Genomic DNA, 25,562 nt, shown 5'->3' with positions numbered 1-25,562 from the left:
TTCTCCATCCACCCTCGTAGTGGAGAAATCAGCGTCGCCACGGCGCTGGACCGGGAAGAGGTCGGCTTGTTTACGGGATCTTTGATTCCTCACCAGGAGGAGCAGAGGTGACTGACCTTCATGTCTCCCTCCTGTGAAGGTCCCTCACTACTCTCTGACGGTGCAGGCGGCAGATGAAGGCGCTCCTCCGCTGTCCTCGGCCGTCCTCATCACCATCACCGTCGCGGACGTCAACGACAACCCGCCGATCTTCTCGCAGGTCAACCACAGCCTGATGCTGCAGGTACGACCATCATCATCGTCAGGAGGTCCTGATGTCATCAATGTGCATCGAACATGATGAGATCAGACGGGAGGCTGCAGCATCTTCTCCCTGGTCTCCTAACAGCAGGGGGCGCTCATTCAGTGTGTGTGTGTGTGTGTGTGTGTGTGTGTGTGTGTGTGTGAGTGAGTGAGTGTGTGTGTGTGTGTGTGTGTGCGTGTGTGTGTGTGTGCGTGCGTGTGTGTGTGTATCTGGCCCTATGGACCCACACCTGATTATTCATTTGTTGTACCTGATACTTGTGAACACTTGGTTACTGCTTGGTTCACTGATCAGTAAGACCAGGAACAGTAGCCCCACCCTGGACCAGGAACAGTAGCCCCACCCTGGACCAGGAACAGTAGCCCCAGTCTGGACCAGGAACAGTAGCCCCAGCCTGGACCAGGAACCGTAGCCCCACCCTGGACCAGGAACAGTAGCCCCACCCTGGACCAGGAACCGTAGCCCCACCCTGGACCAGGAACTGGCCACAAGCACCACAGAGGGACTGAGAACCCAATGACCCCCTGCTGGGGGGGGGGCAGCCAGTCTGTGGACCACCAAAGAGGGTCCACACAGCAACAGGCAGTGAGGGACAGCACCGCCCCCCACCCCCCAGAAGCAGGACACCTCTGACGAGAGGCCCCACGAGTCCACGGGCCCAACATCCATCAGAGCAACAAGCCCCCACCGACCACGGCCCCCCAGGAGAGACCCGCAGCCTGTTGCAAAGCCAGATCGTGAACCGGAGCGACTGGCCCAGGCACATGTGCACATCTGCTGTGAGCGTGGGTGAATCAGCGCCAGGATGGGCGGAGCCTTCTCCCCCCGGGGCGCCGCTGCGTGATCGAGCCTCTAATTGCAAATTTAAAGGAGCAGCCTGGAGCCGGGGCCGGTTATTAACTTCTATTGTTTGGATTCGCTCTCGCCTTTAGATTAATAACGGCTTCTCTATTAATCCCACTGGGCCATGAAAGCCACAGAGACAAGTTCTATTGATATTTCTAACCCATATTTCAGAGGAGCTTAGGTCATTTTTAAAGAGGTGAGACCCAACAGGAGGAGATCCAGTGGTTTAACGGGACTGTTTCCCCACAGGAGGGCGAGTCCACGGGCAGCAGCGTCCTGCAGCTGCTGGTGACAGACAGGGACACTCCCCGGAACGGGCCGCCCTTCTCCTTCCACATCGTCAGTGGGAACGAGGAGCGACGCTTCCACGTGGATCAGGGTGGTCTGCTGTCGCTCTCTGCCCCCCTCAGGAGGAAGGTCAAAGCCCATCACCAGCTGAAGATCCAGGTACGGTGATGACTCCTCCACCTGAACCGGACACAGACCTGAGAACCTGTTGGAGAGCAGCGACAGAATCAGTCAGGTTCTCAGTCAGGTTCTCAGTCTGGTTCTCAGTCCAGTTCTCAGTCAGGTTCTCAGTCCTGTTCTCAGTCCGGTTCTCAGTCAGGTTCTCAGTCAGGTTCTCAGTCCAGTTCTCAGTCAGGTTCTTAGTCAGGTTCTTAGTCAGGTTCTCAGTCAGGTTCTTAGTCAGGTTCTCAGTCAGGTTCTCAGTCCTGTTCTCAGTCAGGTTCTCAGTCAGGTTCTCAGTCCAGTTCTCAGTCCGGTTCTCAGTCAGGTTCTCAGTCAGGTTCTCAGTCAGGTTCTCAGTCCAGTTCTCAGTCAGGTTCTCAGTCAGGTTCTCAGTCCAGTTCTCAGTCAGGTTCTCAGTCAGGTTCTCAGTCAGGTTCTCAGTCCAGTCCTCAGTCCAGTTCTCAGTCAGGTTCTCAGTCAGGTTCTCAGTCCTGTTCTCAGTCAGGTTCTCAGTCAGGTTCTCAGTCAGGTTCTCAGTCAGGTTCTCAGTCCAGTCCTCAGTCCAGTTCTCAGTCAGGTTCTCAGTCAGGTTCTCAGTCCGGTTCTCAGTCCGGTTCTCAGTCAGGTTCTCAGTCAGGTTCTCAGTCCTGTTCTCAGTCAGGTTCTCAGTCAGGTTCTCAGTCAGGTTCTCAGTCCTGTTCTCAGTCAGGTTCTCAGTCCGGTTCTAAGTCCAGTTCTCAGTCAGGTTCTCAGTCCGGTTCTGGAGGTTTGTAGGCTCATGTTTGTGTTGTCCAATCAGGTGACAGACAGCGGCCACCCCCCCTTGTCCTCCATCTGTGTGGTCAACATCAATGTGACTGAGCAGAGCAGGTACCCCCCCTCCGTTGTGCCTCTGGAGGTCTTCATCTCCACCTCTGGAGGCCTGTTTGCCAACCAGGTCATCGGCAGGCTGCACGCCTCCGACCAGGACCTGCAGGATGTCCTGAGCTACAAACTCATCTCTGAGAACCCTGCTGAGGGGAGGTTCTCCATCGACCCCTCCACTGGGAGAATCTGGGCAGATGGAGGCCTGGAGGAGGGCTTCTACACCCTGAACGTGAGCGTGACCGACGGGAAGTTCAGCGTGTGGACGGGGGTCAGAGTTCACGTGTGGGCCGCCGACCAGAGGATGCTGGACTTGGGTCTCACTCTTCAGCTGGTGGGACTGTCGCCGGAGGAGTTCCTGGGCGACCACTGGAGGGGCCTCCAGCGCAGCCTGGGCCTGGCTTTGAGCGTCCCCAGGCAGGAGGTCCAGCTGGCCAGCCTGCAGCAGCTGCACGGCAGCACGGACCTGGAGGTCCTGCTGGTCTGGAGGACCCCAGCTGGGCCTGCTCAGCCTCTGCCCCCCAACAGACTCCCAGGTGACGTAACGCACATCCCAAATCCATCCCCATGTGGTATCATGTCCTTGAAGTTGGGAGCTGTGATGGATCCCTGGTGTTGAGATGTTCTGACCTCAGCTCCCTCCCTTAATGCAGATCTTCTCTCGGACATGGAGGACTCTCTGGGGCTCCGCCTCCTCAGGGTGAAGCACAACGGCTGTCTGGGCGCCGGCTGTCCTCCGCGGGGCTGCAGGAACGCCGTCCAGCTGAGCGGAGAGCTGCGGAGTCACTTCACCACAGCCAGGGCCAGCTACATCACCCCCCATCACAGCTGGGAGAGCGTCTGCCCCTGCAACGGTACGTTGGTCCGCTCATGAGGAGGACGCCGTCCTGGTTCCAGAGGGCCGAGCAGGACACCTCGGGGAGCGTGGGAGCCAGCTCCTGCTGACCTCCACCCCCCAGCGACGCTCTGAGGATCAGAGGCGTGAGATGTTTGACAGGAACATCTTGAGTCTGCTTCATGTTTTAGTAGAGCAGGTCAGAGAACTCCTCACAGAGGCCTGAGCAGGTCAGACCATCGAGCCTGACCCTCGCTAACACGAAGCCTCGTGCTGCTTTGGAGCCACAACTCTGCTCTGATCTTACAGACGTCTCATATTTTACTGAGAAAGCACCTAAATCTGCATCTTCAGGTCCTGAATGTGTTGGACTCGTTAGCATCGTTAGCAGGACTGTGCTGGTAGCTCAGTGGGCCTGTTTGTGCGTCGTTACAATCCGATCCTTATCAGATTATCCCTGTAAAGTGATCAGATAACGGCAGTAATCTGATTATAGGAAACACGACGAACACTGACTGAAGTCTCCTGCTTGGATCCCGGCTCATCTCATTTATTTCGGTCTTTTACGCATGCGTAAAACAAGAAGTTGTAGAAAGCGGAAGTGACATCGTTCCAATATTCTAATAATGATAATAATTACAGCTGTGTGAGGCCTCCCAGGTTTACAGGCGTGTAAACAGACCAACCACCTCCTGCAGGATCCATCATCTGGTTGTTCTTATGTTGCAGAAAGTGCAGTGAAGTTTGAAGGCAAATCCTACCTGAAGTACCTTCACAGGATGGATGAGGACCACCAGAACTTCAGACTGTCTCTGAGCTTCAAGACCTTCCAGGAGCGAGGCCTCCTGGCCTCCACCAACAGCACCAAGGACTGGGGCCTTCTGCAGGTATCTGTGCGGCCGTTCAGAGGTCCAGACAGGACAGGTGGGGGTTGGGAGGTGGTGCTGATGTTGTAGATGATGCATGATCATGTGACAGGAAGCAGCGTTGACGCAGAGACACTGTAGATTCTCTTTCCAAAAACACTTGACCTTCACCGTGACCTCGACTGTGAAGACTGAAATTCTTCCTGTCAAAGTTGAAGAACCCAGAAGGTCCAGATGTGCTGTTCTCAGACTGAAGCATCACGTTCTCAGCCGTTCAGCAGAGCTCGGTTCATTGGTGGCGAATAAGAGACGTGAAAACAGCAGATTTAAAGGTGTTTGAGGAGCAGCACGAGCACACGCTCACGTGCCAGCAGCACCTCACTTAGCAGGAATCAGACCAGCAGTGATTTGTGATGTTCTGCTCTCCTGAGGAGTCATCGGGGTTGTTTGGTGCTGCTGTGGGATCAGAGAGATGAAGTCCTGATCTCTGCAGCCTGTGGCGCTTTAGCCGTTGGGCTAATTTACCGTCTGAGCCAGGAGAGCGGCTGGTTTCTTCTGCCGGAGGTCTCGCATCTGCCCAGTTTAAACGATACACACACCTCCTCTCAAATGTCACGTTTGCATTCGTGTCGGATCCCGGCTGAGATCAGATCACGCCGGCTGTCACGTTTTTGGAAACATCTGCTTTTGTCTCTGATCCCACCGCCCTTTTTAGTCCTGATGGAACCCTCGCTTCGCCTTTTCTGCTGGGTTCTTCCAAACTTCCAGCCGGTTCTGTCTGGAGCGGACGACCTTTGCTGGTGCTTTTGTGGGTGTGTTGCTGCTCTGATTCCCAGTGAACCGGGCTCAGGAATCATCTTGGAACTTTCTTGACACAGCAGAGAGGCGCAGGAGCGGATCATCTACAGACGTGTCCAGGACAGGTTCTCCATGGAGGTTTCCACATCTAACTTGTTCTTCTCTCCTTCTTCCTGGAGACAATCAGCTCTTTGCTGCTCTTTAATGGAGCAGGAGGCTCTCAAGGCTGCATCATGCTGCTGGCGTCCCAGAGGAAGGAGACTAATGAGGACTCGTCTCTTTTAGGACTTTCCCGGGCTGAGAAGGTTCATCTGCTTGCCTACCTTAAACGCTGAAAGAGAATGTTGAATATTTGTGTTGTTTGAGAGACATGAATAATTCTCCAAACAGAGAACCAACAAAAAATGGGCCTTTCATCCACTGGAAACGTGGCGCCTCGCTTCCCCTCGTGGGCTCGTCTCATTTGTGTGGCTTCCATGTGCGCTCGCGCACAATACAGCGTTTTGGTTCTGGTGGATCTTCAGACGTGCTGCTCAGTGTTTCCTGAGGTCCTGCCTCCTGGGTTTGGGTTCTCAGATGAGACCAACGCTCCCTGCATGATTCATGCTGAGCACAAATTACCTCAAAAAGAATCTGGGAGCGTGGTCGTCAGAGAACTTCTTCTCCTGCAGTTCTCCTGCAGTGGGACCACGTTTGTGTTCAACCCTCTGAGACGGGAGGAGTTCCATCAAAGCTCTTTCTCTTCATTTACCCGTAAATTCCGTCCATCCTCCAGAGAACAGGCACGAACATGAACCCACTCCCACATTTCTACTGGATTTCACCAACTCCACCTTTGTTCAGAAGAATTTCATTCATCTGGCCTCGTCCACGATCCCTCACAGTTGATTTAGAGCTGATGAGAGCAGAAACCCTCTGATTACGTAAATGGAATTTCCATATGAGATGCAATCAGGCTTGGTCTTGGTGAGGAGTTGATGTTCTGGCTGAAGGACACGAGCATGGAGCTCTCCCCATGTTATCACATGTTCTTACAGGCTGCAGTAACCAGCAGCGCAGCTCTGCGGAGCTCTGATCGCCGCTGCCCTCGGCCTGTGCTTGTGTATGCGAGTCCACGCACCAGCTCTACACGAGGATATTGAGCCGTGGCCGGCAGTATTAAAGCTCCCCGCAGGAAGCTCGCAGCGATCACACTCTGATTTATGGAGACCTGAAGCACTGATGCTGTAGAGCTCCAGTCCCCACGGAGCTAGATTCTCCCGCACCACATCGGCCGTGCTGATACTGTAAAAACTCCGAGCACGTCGAACTCTACTGTCTCTCCTCAGTTATCCCCATAAATCATGCCATAAGTCACTCTGCTATCATGTCAAGGAGATGAGAAGACAAGCGGCTGGCGCCTCGGACGTCTTCCATTTGCTCTTGAGCCAGCACTTCAGCATCTCCACCACGATCGGCCAAAGTCGGAGCAGCGTTAATCTTTCTCCTCCCTCCCAAGGCCTTTGTGGATGTGGAGGGTTTTTTTCCCCGGTCCATCCCTGGAAACTTAATCTTCCCTCGCTTGTGCTTCCAAGCCCTGCCGCAGGGAATGAGACATAAAACGGAGCAGCGCCTGCGAGGGCGGAGCAGCTCATCCATGCTCGCTCACAGAAGCAGAAAATTAAAAAACTGCAAATATGTTGCTCAAACAAAGAGGAAAGAAAGCTCGTCATCCGGCGGCAATTAAAAACACAGGAGCCGAGCATGATTAAGAATGCATGATGGATTTTAAGGCCCAGCTGGGTGATTTACAAAACCCACATCTGGATTTGTAAAAGAGGTGAGGAGCTGTGAAGGCAGGACCTGGAAAATAGCTGCTGGCTTGTTAGCTTGTGAGGGTGCTGAGTGTGCTGAAATGCTAAGAGGCTCCTGCTGCTGTTGATGAAATACTGAACAAGTGTTTGAGTGTGTAGCGTGTGTGTAGCGTGTGTGTAGCGTGTGTGTAGCGTGTGTGTAGCGTGTGTGTTCTAAAGGGCGCAGGCAGGGAGCCCACAGCCTCAGCACCTCAGTCCTGTGGCTCCAAACACTCCAGCAAAAACACGGCTCATCACACCAAGAAAACGCGCTTTCATGGTCCTCGTGCTCCTTCCACATCTGGAAGGCTGCTGGTTACATCGGATCACCTGTCACACCATCGCCAACACACCAAATCTGACGTTTCACGCCACAAACATCTGATCTGCAGCTGCTGCTTAAGATAAAAGGAAGTGGGCTCCAGGCTGAATGAGGTCCGGCCCGGTTTGTGGGTGATGAATCATCTAATATCTGGACGGGTCAGCTGCTGGACCTCAGAGGTCTGACCCTGGTGTCACCTTCCTACTGAGATGCACCTGCATCAGCATCAGCATCAGCATCAGCATCACTACACATCCTCTCATGTGTGGAATGTGGACTATCCATGTTGGAACCACCTTCTCACTCCTGCTCTGGATCCATTTCTTTCCATCTTTTGTGTCTATGAGGGAAATGATGCAGCTTTTCCCTCCACAGGTGACCAGCGGCGCTCTGCGGTTCAGGTACAGTTGTGGAGCCGCAGCTTCTGGGTCCTTAACGATCAGTTCCGAACCCGTCTCAGACGGCCAGTGGCACGGCGTCCTGCTTGAGGTCAACTCCAGCGCCCTTAGACTGACCCTGGACCGGCAGCCTTCGGCCTCGGTGGCCCTGACCGAGCCCTGTCGGATGCTGCGTTCCCATGGTGCTTTGCTGTTTGCCTCCAGTTCTACTTCAGAGGAACCACAACATCTGCCCGGCTTCATCGGCTGCCTGGAAGGCCTGGCCTTCAACGGGGAGCCCATCAGAGTGGGTGACGTGGGGGACTGGACCGGGCCGGGGAAGAGGAGGGTGTTTGGGGTGTACCGGTGCTGCAGCCGCGCCGGAGCCTGCTACAGGAACCCCTGTCAGCACGGAGGGCTGTGTGAGGAGGACGCCGGTGGAGGTGAGCACCTCCCTTCATATCTTTAGTTTGCTTCCCCGGTGATCCAGTCGTCCACCCAGCAGTCGTGAGGGTCTCTGCTCTGTCCCTCAGAGACGAGTGCAGAAGAACCCAACCACCATATCAGACCCACTGCAGGTCCAGACTATCCATTGTCTCCTCACTTTTCCCTCCACTGAAGCTGGAGCCGAAGGGGGCAGGACAGAAGCTCTCAGCTTCATCCATCTTCTCCTCCCCCAAACCAGCTTCGACTGTGTGACGTTTCAGGCGTTCCTCTGGCGGAGCCGCGGCCGCGTCCTGGCGCTCTCAGCCCGACCTTTCCTGCGTGTCGGCGTGCTGCCGGGGGGGTCGCTGGCCTGGGCCCTCGTCTCATGTGTGTGGGTGTGTTTCATCCTCTCTGCAGGGCCGCGCTGCAGGTGTGCAGGACTCTTCCACGGCGCCCGCTGCGAGCTGCCCGACAACCCGTGTGTGTCCCAGCCGTGCGCCCGCGGCCGGGTGTGTGTGCCCAAGACTCAGGGTTACATGTGTAACTGCTCGCTGGACGACGCCGACGCACGGTAATCCCAAACCGGCAGATTCCACCCAGTCATCCACCTTCTTTAGCTTTTTTGACCCTTTCTTGACCGACCGGGTGCTGGGGGGCTGGGAAGGTTCCTGTAACGGTCCTTTCTGGGGGGTGGGGGCTTTTAAAAGTCCTCCTCACAGTAAAGGAGAGCTGACAACACTTCAGACACCACCAAGGACTCCAGAGACAAAGCCACTTTTCCGATTAACCTTTTTATTGTGATAAAATGAACGCACAATGCTACAGCAACACCTGTAGCCATGGCAACAGCAGATGTAGACGTTGGCATCAATGGTTCCAACTCTCCACTGACGTTATTCTGAGTGGATGTAACGCTTTGTGATGCACCATGAAGTCCAGCTCACCATGGTGGGAGGTTGGTTCCTGTTAAAGGGAACCACATCTCTGTCCAGAGAGGGTGGCTGTTTAAAAAAGGGGAGTCCAAGCGTTCACATTGATGCACGGATGTTTTGCAGGTGCCACAACGAGGTGGATGTGTGTTCGTCCAGTCCGTGTCCTGGAGGCTTCGCCTGTAGAGCAGCTGATGGCACCTTCCACTGCGACCCGCTGCCTCAGGTCGGCCAGAACTGACCCAACAGCCAGTGGAGGCCCCCAGCCCTACCACCAAATCCTGACTTATCCTCAATCCCTCCAGGTTTCTGCCATGATCGGCCACATGGAGATCATGGAGATCAGCGCCAGTGTGCTGGGGCTCCTCCTCCTGGTGGCGCTGTTTGTTTGCATCAGGAAGAGATACATCCAGCAGAAGAAGAAACGGCCCGTCTGTGTCCAGGACTCCAACGGGTGAGATCATAAAGGATCTCTGATCCGTGCTCACGCTCACTTCCTGTAGATTATCAAAGCTGCAGGAACATTTGAACCTATGACCTTTGCTCTTGGGCAGTTTTTTTCATATGTGGCACCGGGATGTTGGTCCCAAACGTTTCCTTCGTTCATCGTTGTGGTGGGCTGTTCATCCTCTGGTTAGGGTTAGGGTTGCTCCTGCGGGGGGGCGGTGGCCTCTTTCATATCTGTCCGACCCTGCAGGACATCTGAGAGACAGTGGAGGGAAGTTGGGAAGGGGAATCTATGGGAAACGTGTCAGACTTTCCTTTCTGACGGTGGAAATGAGACACAATCTGAGTACCGATGTGGTCTAGTTGAACTGAGCATGTGTAACCAACCAGAAGAACGAGGAGCCAATCCTGGTCTCAGAGCGACTGCATTACACCTGCCTGGCAACAGGGGGCGCCGACGTGTTCCTCCGCACCGAGACGCGACACTGTTTATGTCTGAAATGTCCTTGTTGCATCATCGTATGTCAGATATTCCCGTTTGACAGAACTGAACCCAGAATTCTGCTCCCCACACAGGTACTTCCAGACCAGCCTCGCGAAGAACCCCAAAGCTGACAACCAGGACGTCAACCTGGTAGAGATGAGATCACTGGTCGGTCCCATCAATGACCTCGACAACACACCCTTCAGGTCACTTCGTCCAGGGAGCGCCACTGGTCCTTCGGGCGGCGGGGTTTCCTTCCCAAAGACGCAGGGACCAGTGGTGTGCAGCGTCGCCCCCAACCTCCCCGTCAGACCTCCGTCCAGCTCGGACAACGACTCCATCAGGAAGAACCACTGGGACATGGACTACGAAGGTGTCTATTTATTGCTTTTGTTGAAATTCTATAAAAATTACTTGTCAATGATCTGAAGGACCAATCATGGAAAACATGGAGTTTATTCCTGCAGCAGAAGGTTCAGCGTCTCTTCCCACGTCTTAAACCTCGGAGGAGTGAAGAAACGCGTTGATTCCAGGTCTTTAAAAACGATCTAATCGCACAACACGTGCGCTAAAATGTCAACTGGGCAACAGTGACGGGGGGACTAACCTGTCCTGGCGTCCTCGGTGTTGCTAAGCTACGCACGATCAGTGAAAGGTCAGGAAGTTTCCCCTTCCTCAAGGTCACCACGTAACAGTGTCTCAAGGTGCATCATGGGAAACTGGACTGGCTGTGAATTCATCTGGAACACAGCAGCTCTGATTAAAGAGCAGAACCTTTCACAATAAGATTAAGAGCTCACCAAGAGATCAGGGAGAACAAAGCTGTTCATGTTCCTGCCTCCATTTTCTCTGCGGCCTTCTGCATCCTAATATTCCTCCTCCGTCTTATTTCCCTGAATTTTCCCATCAACCAGTCTCTCATGGAACCACGCACACACAGAAAACCTTCATTTTAGGTCTGATTGCCAGAAGAATCGGAAATTGAAGGTAACTTCCTCTGTGGTTCTCAGGTTGTTTGTAGGTTTAAACCTTTTATCTCAGAACCTTCGGAACATCAAAGCCAGTTTCCACCTCTGGGAAGGATGGAAGAAGAAGTGCAGGATTCCTGAATCTGAAGCACTTCTGCACACCTGAACTTCAGTCTGGGGACTTTTGAGGAGCAACAACGTCCTCTTTGTCCCCCTTTAGTCCGTCCTCCGGCTCCTTCTGTGTGCAGCCGTTTGGATCAGATAAGAACTGATCCAGCTGTGGTGCGATCACACCTCAGGGCTGTCGTGACCCCCCCCTCGGTGAACCTCCCCACCTCACCGCCGTCCTTCATGATTACGTTTCCCTGGACCAGGTCAGGTGGTTCTGATGGATCCAGGATCAGATGAAGGCGCGTCTTCAGACGTGTTGTCTGAGCCCCGACTGCCTAAATGCTGCTCTGTTAGCTGCTCTGTTAGCTGCTCTGTTAGCTTCTCTCTTAGCTTCTCTGTTAGCTGCTCTGTTAGCTGCTCTGTTAGCTTCTCTCAGCAGCTCTCAGATGTTTCCCCACGTTGCTGGGAAACGTTGATGGATCCTGACGCCGTCAGAGCTCCGCGGCCGCCCGCTGCAGGCGTCCTGAGCACGAGTCGGTCTCTAATTATGACTTTTGGTTCCACTTTCTACACACCGCCCACCGAAGTGAGCCGCCCGGAGGCTGCCGGCATTCATCACGGCACTCTTTGATGTTTCATTCGGAGAAGAACCGGAAGCTCCAGCCTGGAACACCTCGGTATCTACCTGTGGCCAACGTTAGAACTCCTTCCTCCTTCTCCTCCCTCTGGTTCCTCTGGCTTCACTCTCACCACCAGCCGTCTCCTCAGTGGAGACGTTTCCTGTCTTGTGTCCTCTTAAGTCAACCAACTGAGACAAACTTTCTCGTCCATCTTGGGTTCACTGACATGATCTGATGTCTCTGAGAAAGTCACCAGTGGGATTCTGGGACACAAAGAAAAGCAACAATCTGCTCTGCTCTGATCTTAGTGGCTTCTGGACAGTCTGGACCCCCCACAGAGAAGATGATGGCGTGGCCTCGGTGCTACAGAAGTCCTGCTTTTATTCCTGATGGGATGGTTGCCAGCAGACATCTGCTCCATAAAGAGCAGCTGAAGGTTCTGTTGAGGTTGAACAACATCCATGATTGATCTTTATTTACAGTCAGATGGAGCTAAAGCTTCTCCATTTGCTGTCGCTTTGACTCCATGACAGCGTGTCACACGTGCACGCTGCTGCTTTGGCGTCGTGTGCGTCCATTCAAGCCACTCGAAGGCTGAACAATAAGCTTCGTTTAGACGAGACTGAAGCGTGAATCGCTGCTACGTCAACGTGCGGAGCCAGAAGAATCATTCCTGAAGCTGCAGGTTTCGGTTCAGGAACTTTGAGGCTTCAGTTTTTAGCATCTACAATCTGTATAGCCTCCTCTCTCTGGAGCTAAGCTGAGCTCTGGAGCTAAGCAGAGCTCTGGAGCTAAGCAGAGCTTTGGAGCTAAGCTGATCTCTGGAGCTAAGCAGAGCTCTGGAGCTAAGCAGAGCTCTGGAGCTAAGCAACATCTCTGGAGCTAAGATGAGCTCCGGAGCTAAGCTCTAAGCTAAGGGTAACAGACCAGGCCTCCTCAGCTCCAGTAACGATCCTCGGCTCTCTGATAGCCTTGGTGATCGATGGTTTGGAGCGGGTTCAGTCATTCCGACATGTGTGCTGACGTTTGTCCGTCTGTCTGTCCACAGTCTACCCGGCTGATCCTGACTACTACGGCCGTCCAGTGGTCCAGGAGTTCCCCCAGTTTGACATCGTGGAGGACACCTGCTCCACCTCCACTCTGGACTCACGCAGGAACTCTCGATTCGGCGGCTTCCCGTTCCCGCTGGATCGCTGTGACCGCCGTGCTCCTCTGCCTCCCTGCTACAGCAACCAGAACCTGGACGACTTCCTGGGTCCGGACGGGCTTCCTCTTCCCAGGTCCCAGTGTCCCAACGAGTACTCGGCCGTGGGCTACTACCCCACCCAGCGCACGCGCAGCTTGGACAGCAACTCCAGCAGCTACAAGCGGCTCAGCCTCCGTATGAACGTGGCCATGCCGTCCTACCCGGAGCGAGCCGCCTCGCCGATGTCCCCCAAGCCGGCCCAACCTCAGACCAGACCCGTGGGGCAGAACCTGCGCGCCTACGACAGGTCCAGCATGGTGGAGAGTGATTACGGGAGCTGTGAGGAGGTCATGTTTTAGCCCCGGGTCCTCGCTAACACGACAGGGTGCTCCGCTGAACCTGTTCTCGGATCAGCGCCGTTCTCTCTGAACCCACCGGGGGGAACTTCATCGTGCACTTGGTTCAGTCCCAAACTCCCAGAAAATCACCTCCAGGACCCGACCTCTGACTCAGCTGTAGTTCAGCCGTTTGCCTCTCTGCTATTTAAAAGGACCCCTTTAACAACAGCTTCTAAACGGCGTCGCCATGACAACCGGTGGACCGTCTCCGTGCGTGACAGACAAGCACTTCGCTCCCGTTGGGTGGACGAGGGCTGGATCCTCTGAGGACGCCGTGGTTTCAGTGTTTCCTTCCTCTCTGCAGTGTTTCAGCAGAAAAACATCCAAAATGCAGCTTCAAGAGGGTTGAGCAGCACCAGAAAAGTCCATGAAAGTGGAGACGCTTCAACGCGCTGCCCTCAGGATGCTGACGTTTCATAATAAATGTAATAATCTGCAGATTCTCTCGTAGTTCCGTGGCTGTAAAAACTCCCCGGCGTCGTTGAACTGTGACTTCCTGCTAACGGTCGTGTTTGGTTGCTGTTGTGGCTTCACGTGAATGTAACTTAGATGTGTTTTTATTCATTTCAGAGCTTATTTTTGTAAGAATGTGGGTCTCCCCATGTTTGACTGTGGTTTCTCTGTGAGAGATTTTATTCAGATGCTGTTAATTGATGTCTAGATGAATAAAGATGTGATCTATTATTCCAACTTCAGCTGCCTCCTAATTAACCTACAGCAGCTGCTTCCAGCGCCGGAGAAGCTAGCTGCACGAGCTAGCTGCACGAGCTAGCTGCTTAAAAGGCTCCCAATGAGAGCCAGGTACCGCGTGCGCGCGCGTGTGTTTTAATTGAATGAAGCGTCCCAAAGTTTTCTCCAGACTTCTCTAATGATCAGTTTCCTCTGGAGATGTGAGGTCACAACTACTAAAATCACGTGTTCCTCCATCACACGCCATAATTAATAACCGCCATTAATAACAGCCAGCGCGCGAACGACGCTCCTTTTTACGCAGCTTCTCACGTGCCGCCTTACAGCCAATCAACGCACGTGGCTACGCAAATCGACAATATGGCCAATGAGCGCGGGGAATATAGCAATAGCTAGCATAAACATCTGTATCGTATTAAAGGTTTCGTCTCTCATCGAATTCAGTTTTTTGAGTGCACAGAAGTGTTTTTACATGTATGTTATTGTCATTAATTAGCTGTGACGTTAGCTGCTGCTGCTAGGTTCGGGTGTCGGACCCAGTCCTCCGGGATCCAGCCGGGTTTTCGGTCCTCAGGCGAGTTTTCCACCCGGTAGTTCGGAAACCCGGTTGGATCGTGGACCGGGCTTCGACATCCCGTTTGGGATGAATTAAAGTTAGAATTGCGTCACAAACGGTGGTTTGCGGGTTTTACGGTGGTGTTCCCGGGATATAAACCTAAGAATTCTGCTACAGCTAGCATCACACAGATGGAAGAAGATAAAAACCAAACACACAGGAGGAAGTTTTTTAACACCTGCATCGTAAAAGCCTGTTGGATTGTTGTTCCACGAGAGGGATTCACGAGCACGTGGCGTTAGCATAGCAAGCAGCCGTGGCGTTAGCATGCTAGTTCCAGTGGTTCATTCTACAGGTAGTGAGACTTTGGCCTTCAACATATTTCAACAAAAGATCATTTTTAGTGGTGATTAATGCAATTTCCACACTAACTCGACACATTTACATTAGCACTTTGTGACATAATTTACAGTATCATATCAAATTTTAAAGCTAAATGTAAACGTGACATGAGACAATATTCTCTTTCTAAAAACGATGCTGCTGAAACATTAGCATTAGAAATATGAATATTGAATCCAGTAATAACCGACAGTAGCAACACTAGCTTAGCCTCCAGCTGTGAGGCTTCCTAACTGATCCAAGCAGCTTTCAATCGGCCTCGTCAATCACGGAGACGTGAAATCGCTGTGGTCTGACCACGGCGAGACAGCGCGGGACGCACTAGCTTCAGGATTTGTGCTGTGACCAGCATCGGAACCGAGTCATCTGCTTTAAACGGTTCTTGGTGTGGACGGATCCACAGCTGAGGAAGACGGAGGCGTTGATGGCGTCAAATACAGCAAATCAGGTTGTAAAGGAGAATTAGAGCTGGCACGTTTCAGGGAGTTTTCCTCTTAATCCCTAAATACGGCTCAGTCCTGATGGGAAACGAGATTCGGAGGAAAAGTCGGCATAAGTGTCATAAATGATCGCAGCTCCCGACTGTTCAAAACTTCACAAAGGCAACTAGAACAAAACTTTAGCTCCAACTTGTTTCTCCAGCTGCCTCAACAGTCCCAATAAATGAGTGAAAACGGCATTTATTCCAAGATAATTTATTCCGTTCTGACAGATAACACAAACTCATCTCTGTCCCCCTCTAGTGGCGGGATGCAACATTGATGCTCTGACAGCACAACTTCAGGTTGTTGTCTCGAGGCCCCAACAGATGATGGTCAGATCAGCTAACCTGGTTATTATTAAGATCACACACACGTCAAAGATTATGAAGAACAAACTGATTCTGTCTACTTTATCGTGTTAGCACAGTACAACAGCTAGCATGTCTGCGGAATACAAGAATAAGCTTTTTTCTTTTTTCCAGTTTCTTCTTTTGTCCCAGAAACACAAATCTACAGGTGTTTGCTTGATTGTAGCACAGTAACATCATAACATCATAAACACAGCAACACGCTGCTAATAGGAGGAAGCTAACATTAAAATTCTGTGTTCCAGGCACTTTAAAGGGGTCTTATCAAAGTTTGAGTTCCACGTTGTTAAAGGTTCAAGGGACTAAATCCAAGCAGAAACATGGTGAAAGTAACGTCGTGAGAACTGTCGATACACAAGAACAAGGTCGCTGGTTCTACGGCAACAAACGTTCGCCTTGCTCTTAAATATCTGGGAGGTAAAACACAGAAAAAGCAGGTTATGACGACGTCTGTGAGTGTGAGGCGGCTGCTTATTACACATTTAGGATTCTATGGTCATTAAACTGCTCAGTGACCCTCACGACCTTCACAAATACGCCGACGTCCATCAAGAGTGACCCTGATGCAGGTCAGAGGTCAGCAAAGCCTTAAATATGCAGTCTGGACACATTCATACACACCTAAATTACCATTATTCTGTCACACACACACACACACACACACACACACACACACACACACACACACACACCACAACTGATGGACTGCCCTGTTATCTACGTGTGTGTGTGTTCTCTGTTGGAATAACTGTTATTGTGGGGACAGCAGAGTAATTCCCGTGCTGTTCTATGTTGATTGTGGACATTGTGAGCAAGGTGGGCAGGGGTCAAAGGTCAGGAGAAACCTGTTTCACCTCTGGTGCCAGACTGCAGGGAATTCTGGGAAAATTGCCCCTGATTCTGCCGTGAGCGTAGATTGTATAGAAGGGAAACAATAGGTGACTTATGGAAGCAGGAAATGGTTCGGAATGATGGGAATAAAGGAAATCTATAAGTGAGCCCACAGAAAATATTCCAGCCTGAAATAAGAATGTTGCTCACCTCCGTCCGGATGCTTCCCGTCTGCGTGTTATTACCTGTGGGGTGAAAATGAATGTTTTCATGTTTTTTATATATCAACTGTAGTGACGTATAGAGGATGACGATGATGATGATGAAGAAGAATCACCCAGGAAAAAGAAGCCACTCGCCAAAGCTGGGCTGCTGTTAGCTTAGCATTAGCCTCACGTTTTCACGTCACATGAAACGACTCTAAAATAAATAATAAATGAAGATAAATTAAATTAACTTTTCTCTCTCTCGCTCCTGTGCATCGTGTGTGTGTGTGTGCGTGTCTCTGTGTGTGGGTATGTTTGTGTGTGTGTGCGTGTGTGTGCGGGTGTCTGTGCGTGTGTGTCTCTGTGTGTTTGTGTGTGTGCTTGTGTGTGTGCGTGTGTCTCTGTGTGGGTGTGCGTGTGTTTGTGTGTGCGTGTCTGTCTCTGTGGGTGTGTGTGTCTCTGTGTGTCTGTGTGTGGGTGTGTGTCTGTGTGTGTGTCTCTGTGGGTGTGCGTGTGTGTCTCTGTGTGTCTGTGTGTGGGTGTGTGTCTGTGTGTGTGTCTCTGTGGGTGTGCGTGTGTGTCTCTGTGTGTGCGTGTGTTTGTGTGTGTGTCTCTGTGTGTGTGTCTGAATCAGCACTGAAAACACAGGAGTCCCAGTATGAGAGAGAAACCAGTTTAAATCTGTTACTGGTCCAATCAGAATGAGTCTAATCTGAGGAAAAACATAATTTCAGTCATGTGACTGAAGTCATTTCTAGAGGGGGGGGGGGGGAGGGAGGGGGCGTCTCAGCTCTGGAATCATGAATAAGGGGGAGGGAACCAGATGGGAACTCTCACTGGCAGCGTCGTCGCTCCAGATCCTGATTCACAAACTGAAGCCACTTCCGTCCGCGTCAAACTGGGAAACGCGTGTGCGCGCGCGTCGGGGTGTGTGTGTGGGGTGTGTGTGTGGGGGGTGTGTGAGCCCCGTGGCTGTGCTGGGTTTAAATGCTGACTGGAGCGGTCGGTCAGAGGTGTCCGGTGATGCCGCGCGTCAGGACGCACAGATGCCCTGAGCTCCACCGCCGCCCCTGACCCGACCCGACCCGACCCGACCCGACGGGACCCGACCCGCGATGTTGAGAGAGGGATGCAAAAAGGAAAAGAAAGAAAAGTAGTTTTGAAAAGGCGTCACGTCCGTGCGGACTGTCGAGCTCTCCGGTGGTGACGCGGTGTGGGGGGGCTCTCCTCCCGGTCAGGGGTCACCTGCGCCTCGTGCCGCTGCTGCTTCATTAGCATTTAAAACGTCCGGGATGACTCCGTAACGGAGCCCCAGCTCCCGCCTTCACCCCGCGCACAGCCGCCGTGCGCGATGCTGCATGGACCGACCCTGCACGACCACGACCCGATGCGACTCGTCGACCCGAGGCACCTGGCGCAGCTGATGTCCCCGGAGGAGCACGAGCCCACCGGGGTGGCGGGGACCCTGCTGCCCCGCAACGCCACGGCGGGGGCGGGGGAGGAGGGCGCCCCGGGGCAGCACCGGTCCTTCCCCTGGGCGCTGGCGGTTCTGGCCGGAGTCCTGATCACGACCATCGTGGTGGACGTGATCGGGAACCTGTTGGTGATCGTGTCCGTGTTCAGGAACCGGAAGCTCCGGAAAGCAGGTAGACGGATGTTTCTATTCTATATTTAAACTCAACTTCGGTTTGTGGTTTTATTTTGAATGAGTGTAAATATAATTTAGTGGATTTTAAGTCATTTCAGTCCGATCAAACTTGCGCATAAAGCTGCGTTACAACAAAGCAAATTCAGTCTATTGATCCCGAAGTGGGTTTGGAATAAAAATATCAATAAAAATATCAATAAGAATATCCACAGAAGCCAGTTCTGTTCTTCATGAAATGAGGAGGAGCAGGAGGAGGAGGAAGAGGAGGAGGAAGAGTAGAGCAGGAGGAGGAGGAGGAGGAAGAAGAGGAGGAGGAGGAAGAGGAGGAGGAGGAAGAGGAGGAGGAAGAGTAGAGCAGGAGGAGGAGGAGGAGGAAGAAGAGGAGGAGGAGGAGGAGGAGGAAGAGTAGAGGAGGAAGAGTAGAGCAGGAGGAGGAAGAGGAGGAGGAAGAGTAGACGTGTGTCCCCCCCCCCATCAGTTCTGAAGAAAGAGCTCAGTGATGAGTGTCAGAGCCTCGGCAGGAAGACAGCAAATGTCAAAAGGTTGTGGGGTCAAATCCCAGATGAAGATATCAGGCAGGTTCCTCCTGCAGGAGGAGGGAGAAGACGCTGAGATGATGCTTCTGTCATGTGTGAGCAGAGGAGCAGAGAAGAACAACCCCCCTTCATATCGCCGCTCCTCCTCACTTCCTTCTGCTGACATTTTGTGTTCTGATGAAGATAAACGGCAGAGAACGTTCTGACATTTTGCGTCGGTGCAGATATGGTCACACACAGGTGATGTTGGATGGTGTAAAGAGCCGTGATGGAAGAAACGCACGTTTAGAAACGCACGTTTAGAAACGCACGTTTAGAAACGCACGTTCAAACCAACAACCGTCTGACGGGCTTGTGAACGTCACATCACCTGGCATTAGCCCCCATTAGCAGTTAGCTTCTAGCACAACTCAAAGTTACGCTCAGGGACGTGGTCCCAGCGGCCCCAGATGTTCCTCCCACGGGACGTCGCCCTCTGGTCCCACAGGTCCGTGTGCACCTGAGCCCGCCGGCAGCAGGTCGTTGTTTTGGTTCCCCGTGGTCTCCTGGGCCCCGACCCCCTGCCCCCGACCCAAAGCTGCCACGTTCTGCCACCTCCATCAGCATCGGTGTGGCCACTCGCCACATGAGGTTTCCTCATTTGCTTCCTGCCTTTTCTCCAGTCTGAAGGATCCTTCTGGTGAATCGTTGTCTGCTCTCATTTCTTCTGCTGCCTCCTCCTGATTGCCCCCCCCCCCCCCCCCCCCCCCCCCCCCCCCCCCCCCCCCCCCCCCCGTCCTCTCCCATCTTCTCGGCTTCATTCCATCCCGTCTTTTCCCGTGTTCAGCCCATCTTTCATACACGTCTCTCCAATTTTCCTCCATCTGCACTCCAGTCCTGTAGGTTCTGCTCACCTTCCCTCTTCATTGATTTCTCCCTCTTCAGCCTCCTCTTCTTTATCCTTCCCTCCTTCCCTATCAACTCCCTCACTTTTCTCTCCATTCTATTCTTTTCTGCCCTCATCTTCTCCTTAATTTCCCATCATGTCCCCATCTGCTGCCAGCTGATCTTCATTTAAGCCCCCTCAGAGCTCGTTCCTCCCCAGTGGGGCACATCAGCACCGGTCACCGGGGACCTTCTGTCGGAGCGACGATGGAAACTCTTCACACTCGCTGGTCGACTCCGAGGAATCACTGGACGGAGCTTCGTTTCCTCGACTGGGCGAACTAGTCCGAAAAAAATCTGCATCCGTACAAATATCGATTTGCAGAAACATGAATGATGAGGGAGTTCTTATCGATCTCCGGCTCCACTGAAGCGGAGGACCGGGGTTCGTCTGTCATCAGATGATCCTCTGTCTCAGATTATTGCTGCAACCCTCATTATTCAGGAATGTGCAGATTTGGGTTTCTCACATAAAAAAGTGCTGATCACCAACCAAAAAGGGAGTTTTGGGATGTGATTCCATATGAAACAAGTCCAAAGTTGAACATCAGAGTGCAAACATTAATAGAAAAAAGTGCAATAAAGAACCAGCCTGAACGCTGGAATACTGACCGACTGTAGAGGAGCCCGCTCCACCCTGTCCAATACCACGAGGGCCCATGAGGGGGCCCTGGGGCACCCCAAGGAGGGTCGAAAATCTGTGAGACTTCAAAGAAGAACCAGGACAAGAAGCTGGATTTGTCCCAAACCAAAAACAGAAGAATACGCTGAACATTGTGTTTGGAGTCCAGTGCAGGTGAGGTTCTCTGACCCAAACGTCCTGATCCACCCGGCGCTCACCTGCACCTGAATGGTGAGAGGACCCGTTTCAGATGATCAGATGTTTGAGAGTCTTCAGGGTCTGAGACATCAAACATCCACCACTTTGGAAAAACTGAAGCAAACTCCTGAGGTCCTGCAGAAAAGGAAAAGTTTCCCTGGAGGAGAGACCGAGGAGGCAACCGGATCTCCTGGGAAATCGGTTCCTCGCTGGCACCTGCAGGGCTGTTAGCATGCTAGCAGGAGCTACAGTGGGACAGTGCTAAAGGGTCAACAGTGTCCACCTTAGGACAGAAGCTTTGGTGAAACTTTTGACTGCTAATTAAGCACAAACCAGATGATTGTTTTGTTCTCCACCACAGGTAATTAAACACCACCAGACCTGCTGTGGTGAACGTCAGCAGCTCCACACAGTTGGAGTCCGGTCAGAGCAGGAGGAAGGTTGGTTCTGCTCCCAAAGATGAGCAGCTTTCTCAGGGCGTTGCTCTCAACCAACTGGAAACCAGCAGGATGGGGGGGGGGGGGGGCGCTGAGGTCTCAGAACCAGGACACACAACATGGATCAGGATCAGCTCCAATGAGACCAAGCGCAGACGCTGGTAGAGAGCTTAGCAACAGGTGTGAGGAGCCCTGCAGACATCTGCCCAACAGCACGTGGTCCAACACTAAATCGGGACCTTCCATTTCCTCATGTCTTACCTGGTCCCAACGTGTCCCGGCCCACCGGGTCCGGCAGGGTTCAGCCAGCAGCCACGGAGCTGCCACGCCTGATTTATTATATCTAATTTCCTTCTACTGCTTCCACACTTTATCATCTTATATAAGTCTGTCTGTTTGAATTTCCAGCACCGGCGAGCCCCTGCACCCCCGCCCAACGCTTGAGGCGTTCCAGACTCAAGCGCTGGGCTGGTCTCCGACCTCACGTCCCCACGGAGGAAATGAATCTGGTTCAGAAATGTTTGTCGTGATCCTGTGTGAACTCCTCATGATGGTGTGAAGTTCAGCTGCTCTGATAACGCCACAAACAACCGGTGTGTTATCAGCACTGAGGCTCCGCCCCTCAACAACCAGGAGGTGGGTGGAGGCGGAGCTTAGTGCAACTAGGAGAGATAATAACAACCAGTTAATTTACCCTCTCTGCCCCAGTATAACCAGTTAATTTACCCTCTCTGCCCCAGTATAGCCAGTTAATTTACCCTTTCTGCCCCAGTATAACCAGTTAAATTACCCTCTCTGCCCCAGTATAACCAGTTAATTTACCCTTTCTGCCCCAGTATAACCAGTTAAATTACCCTCTCTGCCCCAGTATAACCAGTTAAATTACCCTCTCTGCCCCAGTATAACCAGTTAAAACAACCGGTGTGTTATCAGCACTGAGGCTCCGCCCCTCAACAACCAGGAGGTGGGTGGAGGCGGAGCTTAGTGCAACTAGGAGAGATAATAACAACCAGTTAATTTACCCTCTCTGCCCCAGTATAACCAGTTAATTTACCCTCTCTGCCCCAGTATAGCCAGTTAATTTACCCTTTCTGCCCCAGTATAACCAGTTAAATTACCCTCTCTGCCCCAGTATAACCAGTTAAATTACCCTCTCTGCCCCAGTATAACCAGTTAAATTACCCTCTCTGCCCCAGTATAACCAGTTAAATTAGCCTCTCTGCCCCAGTATAGCCAGTTAAATTACCCTCTCTGCCCCAGTATAACCAGTTAAATTGCCCTCTCTGCCCCAGTATAGCCAGTTAAATTACCCTCTCTGCCCCAGTATAACCAGTTAAATTAGCCTCTCTGCCCCAGTATAACCAGTTAATTTACCCTCTCTGCCCCAGTATAACCAGTTAGATTAGCCTCTCTGCCCCAGTACAACCAGTTAATTTACCCTCTCTGCCCCAGTATAACCAGTTAGATTAGCCTCTCTGCCCCAGTATAACCAGTTAGATTAGCCTCTCTGCCCCAGTACAACCAGTTAGATTAGCCTCTCTGCCCCAGTATAACCAGTTAGATTAGCCTCTCTGCCCCAGTATAACCAGTTAATTTACCCTCTCTGCCCCAGTATAACCAGTTAGATTAGCCTCTCTGCCCCAGTACAACCAGTTAGATTAGCCTCTCTGCCCCAGTATAACCAGTTAGATTAGCCTCTCTGCCCCAGTATAACCAGTTAGATTAGCCTCTCTAAAATGAGGTGTATGGCTCACCACTCAGGTCTTTCCCTCATGTCCTCGGTAGGACTCTTTCTTCTTGATTGATCCTTGAGTCGTGGTTAGCATGCCGGTTGCTATGCTAAGCGTGTCCTGGAGCAGCGTTCCGGTGCTGCTGGTGTTGATGGTGGAGACACCTCAGCAGCCATGAGGAGCCTTGAGGAGCAGCTGCCTTATCTCCTGACTCCATGTTCTCCTCTTTATTGGGTCTTTTCTTCGTCCAGATCCTGTTTCTACACCTCTTGTGAACCACCTCCGTATCAGTTGAGCTCCGATGTTCCAGCCCAGCGCTCGGCTGCCTTTACTAATGTGTCCGTTTGAACGGACTCCTCATTGTCCTCCAGAACCTCCGTGTTTGACCAACAGCAGCAGAATCAAGGCTGCACAAACGGATTCAAACCATTTTTAGTTAATCGCTTTAATTGTTGGCACGTTTCTCCTGGTCCCTGCAGGAAACGCCTTCGTGGTGAGCCTGGCTCTGGCTGACCTGGTGGTGGCCCTCTATCCGTACCCGCTGGTCCTGACCGCCATCTTCCACGACGGCTGGATCGCCGGCTACATCCACTGCCAGATCAGCGGCTTCCTGATGGGCCTCAGCGTCATCGGCTCCATCTTCAACATCACGGGAATCGCCATCAACCGCTACTGCTACATCTGCCACAGCCTGAAGTACGACAGGCTCTTCTCCAGCAGCAACACCCTGTGCTACGTGGCGCTGGTGTGGGCGCTCACCGTCCTCGCCATCGTGCCCAACTGGTTCGTGGAGTCCCTCCAGTACGACCCCAGGGTGTACTCCTGCACCTTCGCCCAGTCGGTGAGCTCGCTCTACACCATCACGGTGGTGGTGGTGCACTTCATCCTGCCCATCAGCATCGTCACCTACTGCTACCTGCGCATCTGGATCCTGGTCATCCAGGTGCGGAGGAGGGTGAAGCCAGACTCGCGGCCAAAGATCAAACCGCACGACCTCCGCAACTTCCTCACCATGTTTGTGGTCTTTGTGCTGTTCGCCGTCTGCTGGGCGCCGCTCAACCTCATCGGCCTGGCGGTGGCGCTGGAGCCCAGGCTGAGCCAGGACATTCCCGAGTGGCTCTTCACAGCCAGCTACTTCATGGCGTACTTCAACAGCTGCCTCAACGCCGTGGTCTACGGGGCCCTGAACCACAACTTCAGGAAGGAGTACAAGAGGATTGTTCTGATCGTCTTCAAGTTCCGCTGCTGAGACCACTGCTCGGTCCTGGAGCTGGAGGCTGAGAAGGTGTCCAGAGACGCAACAACGAGAGCCATCGTGATGCCTTCACGGAACCGAGAGTCAAAACTTAGTAATGTTTCATCAGGACCTTCTGTCCTACAGAGTCAGGAATTATTCTGTAACTCATTGAACTGGATGTTGGATCATTCCAACATCGGGATTCATTATTTTTGATGAATCCAAAACTGTGTTGAACTAAAGGGAGGGAGGAAAAGACAGACAGGCAGACAGACAGGCAGACAGACAGACAGGCAGACAGACAGACAGGCAGACAGACAGACAGGCAGGCAGGCAGGCAGGCAGGCAGACAGACAGGCAGACAGACAGGCAGACAGACAGACAGGCAGGCAGGCAGGCAGGCAGACAGGCAGACAGACAGACAGACAGACAGACAGACAGACAGGCAGACAGACAGACAGACAGGCAGACAGACAGACAGACAGGCAGACAGACAGACAGGCAGACAGACAGACAGGCAGAGGCCATGCTGAGGGAACCGTTCCCACTTTATCCTGGAGGTCAAACATCAGCTACACTGTTGCGTTCAGGGGCATTTTCTGTAACAGGTTATTTGAAATATTATTTATTGTGATTTATTTGCATTGTTTTGCCCTAAAGGCATCAGATGTGGACCTTCAAAGACCTCGACACTGTAAAATGACATCGAGGAGCCCAGAAAAGAACCTGTGTTTTTGTTTTAAAGACTCAGAGAGAAGCATGTGGAAGGTTCCCTCTGACCCTCTGGGAACTCCGTGAGGAGCATGAAGGCAACGCGAGCCTCCTGGGACGACCTGGAGATGTGTCCCATTCATGCTAATGGTGAGCAGTGTTCGGCTCCCAGCCCAGGAGGTGTTTCCAGAACATTCATCAGGCACCAGCGCTCACACGCACTCCTGGAACTGATCACATTTACTTTACGCTTTCATCTGAATATCAAAGAAGACGGCGACACCGGGGAGGAGGAGTGATTCATTCTGGATGCTCCACAGCTAATCTGACCACATCACTGTGTTTCACACTCCTGGAAACGTCACTGTTGCATATTTATGACGCCTCTTTTTCAGCCCAACTGTTGCCGGTTCCAAACCCAGCGAAGGCCGTTCGAGAAATAGTTTATTCACAATCCGTCTTTTTAATTTAGCCAGAAGCCAAACGATGATTTACAGCATCTGCATCGCTCATCTAACCTTTATGCCACACATCCGAAGCACGAGAAGAGTTTTCTGAGAAATGTTGGCACCATTTCCTCCATGCTATGCTATGGTTATGCTAAGCTAACCATCACTCGCTAATGTTTCTTAAATTGTTTACAATATACAAACCTAATGCAGGAATAATTGGATCATTTTATTCAGGAAAATCCAATCTGAATATAGGAGAAGTGATTATGTGGCTGTAATACGTCTATTTACTGATGCAAACGATGTGTAAATACCAGAGAATTCCAGAGTGATGGAGGCTGCAAGGTGACGCAGCCACATCTGTAAAACCTCCTGATCGGAATTCCTAGGAATGTTAAACGACGGAAGAATGGTGGCGGTGGGAGAGGTGGCGCCTGGATGTTGCCGTATTTCCATTTATATGAGCCGG

General features: G+C 52.3%; 2 protein-coding genes across 2 annotated transcripts in view; both read left to right on the top strand.

Moving 5' to 3' along the window:
- Positions 1–13,753, top strand: part of fat2 (FAT atypical cadherin 2) — a 43,887-nt gene extending 30,134 nt beyond the window's left edge. The window contains 12 exon segments of the mRNA XM_029847253.1: positions 1–60; positions 140–283; positions 1,400–1,597; positions 2,400–3,000; positions 3,118–3,318; positions 4,029–4,186; positions 7,493–7,937; positions 8,338–8,491; positions 8,976–9,075; positions 9,155–9,303; positions 9,873–10,153; positions 12,528–13,753. The exon segment at positions 1–60 is cut by the window's left edge and continues 78 nt beyond it. Of these exon segments, the coding sequence (XP_029703113.1) occupies positions 1–60; positions 140–283; positions 1,400–1,597; positions 2,400–3,000; positions 3,118–3,318; positions 4,029–4,186; positions 7,493–7,937; positions 8,338–8,491; positions 8,976–9,075; positions 9,155–9,303; positions 9,873–10,153; positions 12,528–13,024 (2,988 nt within the window). The 3' untranslated portion in view covers positions 13,025–13,753.
- Positions 13,754–17,429: 3,676 nt separating this feature from the next.
- On the top strand, positions 17,430–24,241 carry mtnr1al (melatonin receptor type 1A like). Its single transcript, XM_003979781.2, has 2 exons — positions 17,430–18,244; positions 23,173–24,241. The coding sequence occupies exons 1-2, from the start codon at positions 17,950–17,952 to the stop codon at positions 23,940–23,942; spliced, it is 1,065 nt and encodes a 354-aa protein (XP_003979830.2). The 5' UTR covers positions 17,430–17,949; the 3' UTR covers positions 23,943–24,241.
- The last annotated feature ends 1,321 nt before the right edge of the window (positions 24,242–25,562 follow it).

This window comes from Takifugu rubripes, chromosome 14 (assembly GCF_901000725.2).
Source record: "Takifugu rubripes chromosome 14, fTakRub1.2, whole genome shotgun sequence".
NCBI classification, from domain to species: domain Eukaryota; kingdom Metazoa; phylum Chordata; class Actinopteri; order Tetraodontiformes; family Tetraodontidae; genus Takifugu; species Takifugu rubripes.
The sequence above is the reverse complement of the archived record's forward strand: the minus strand, read 5'-3'. Positions and strand labels throughout refer to the sequence as shown.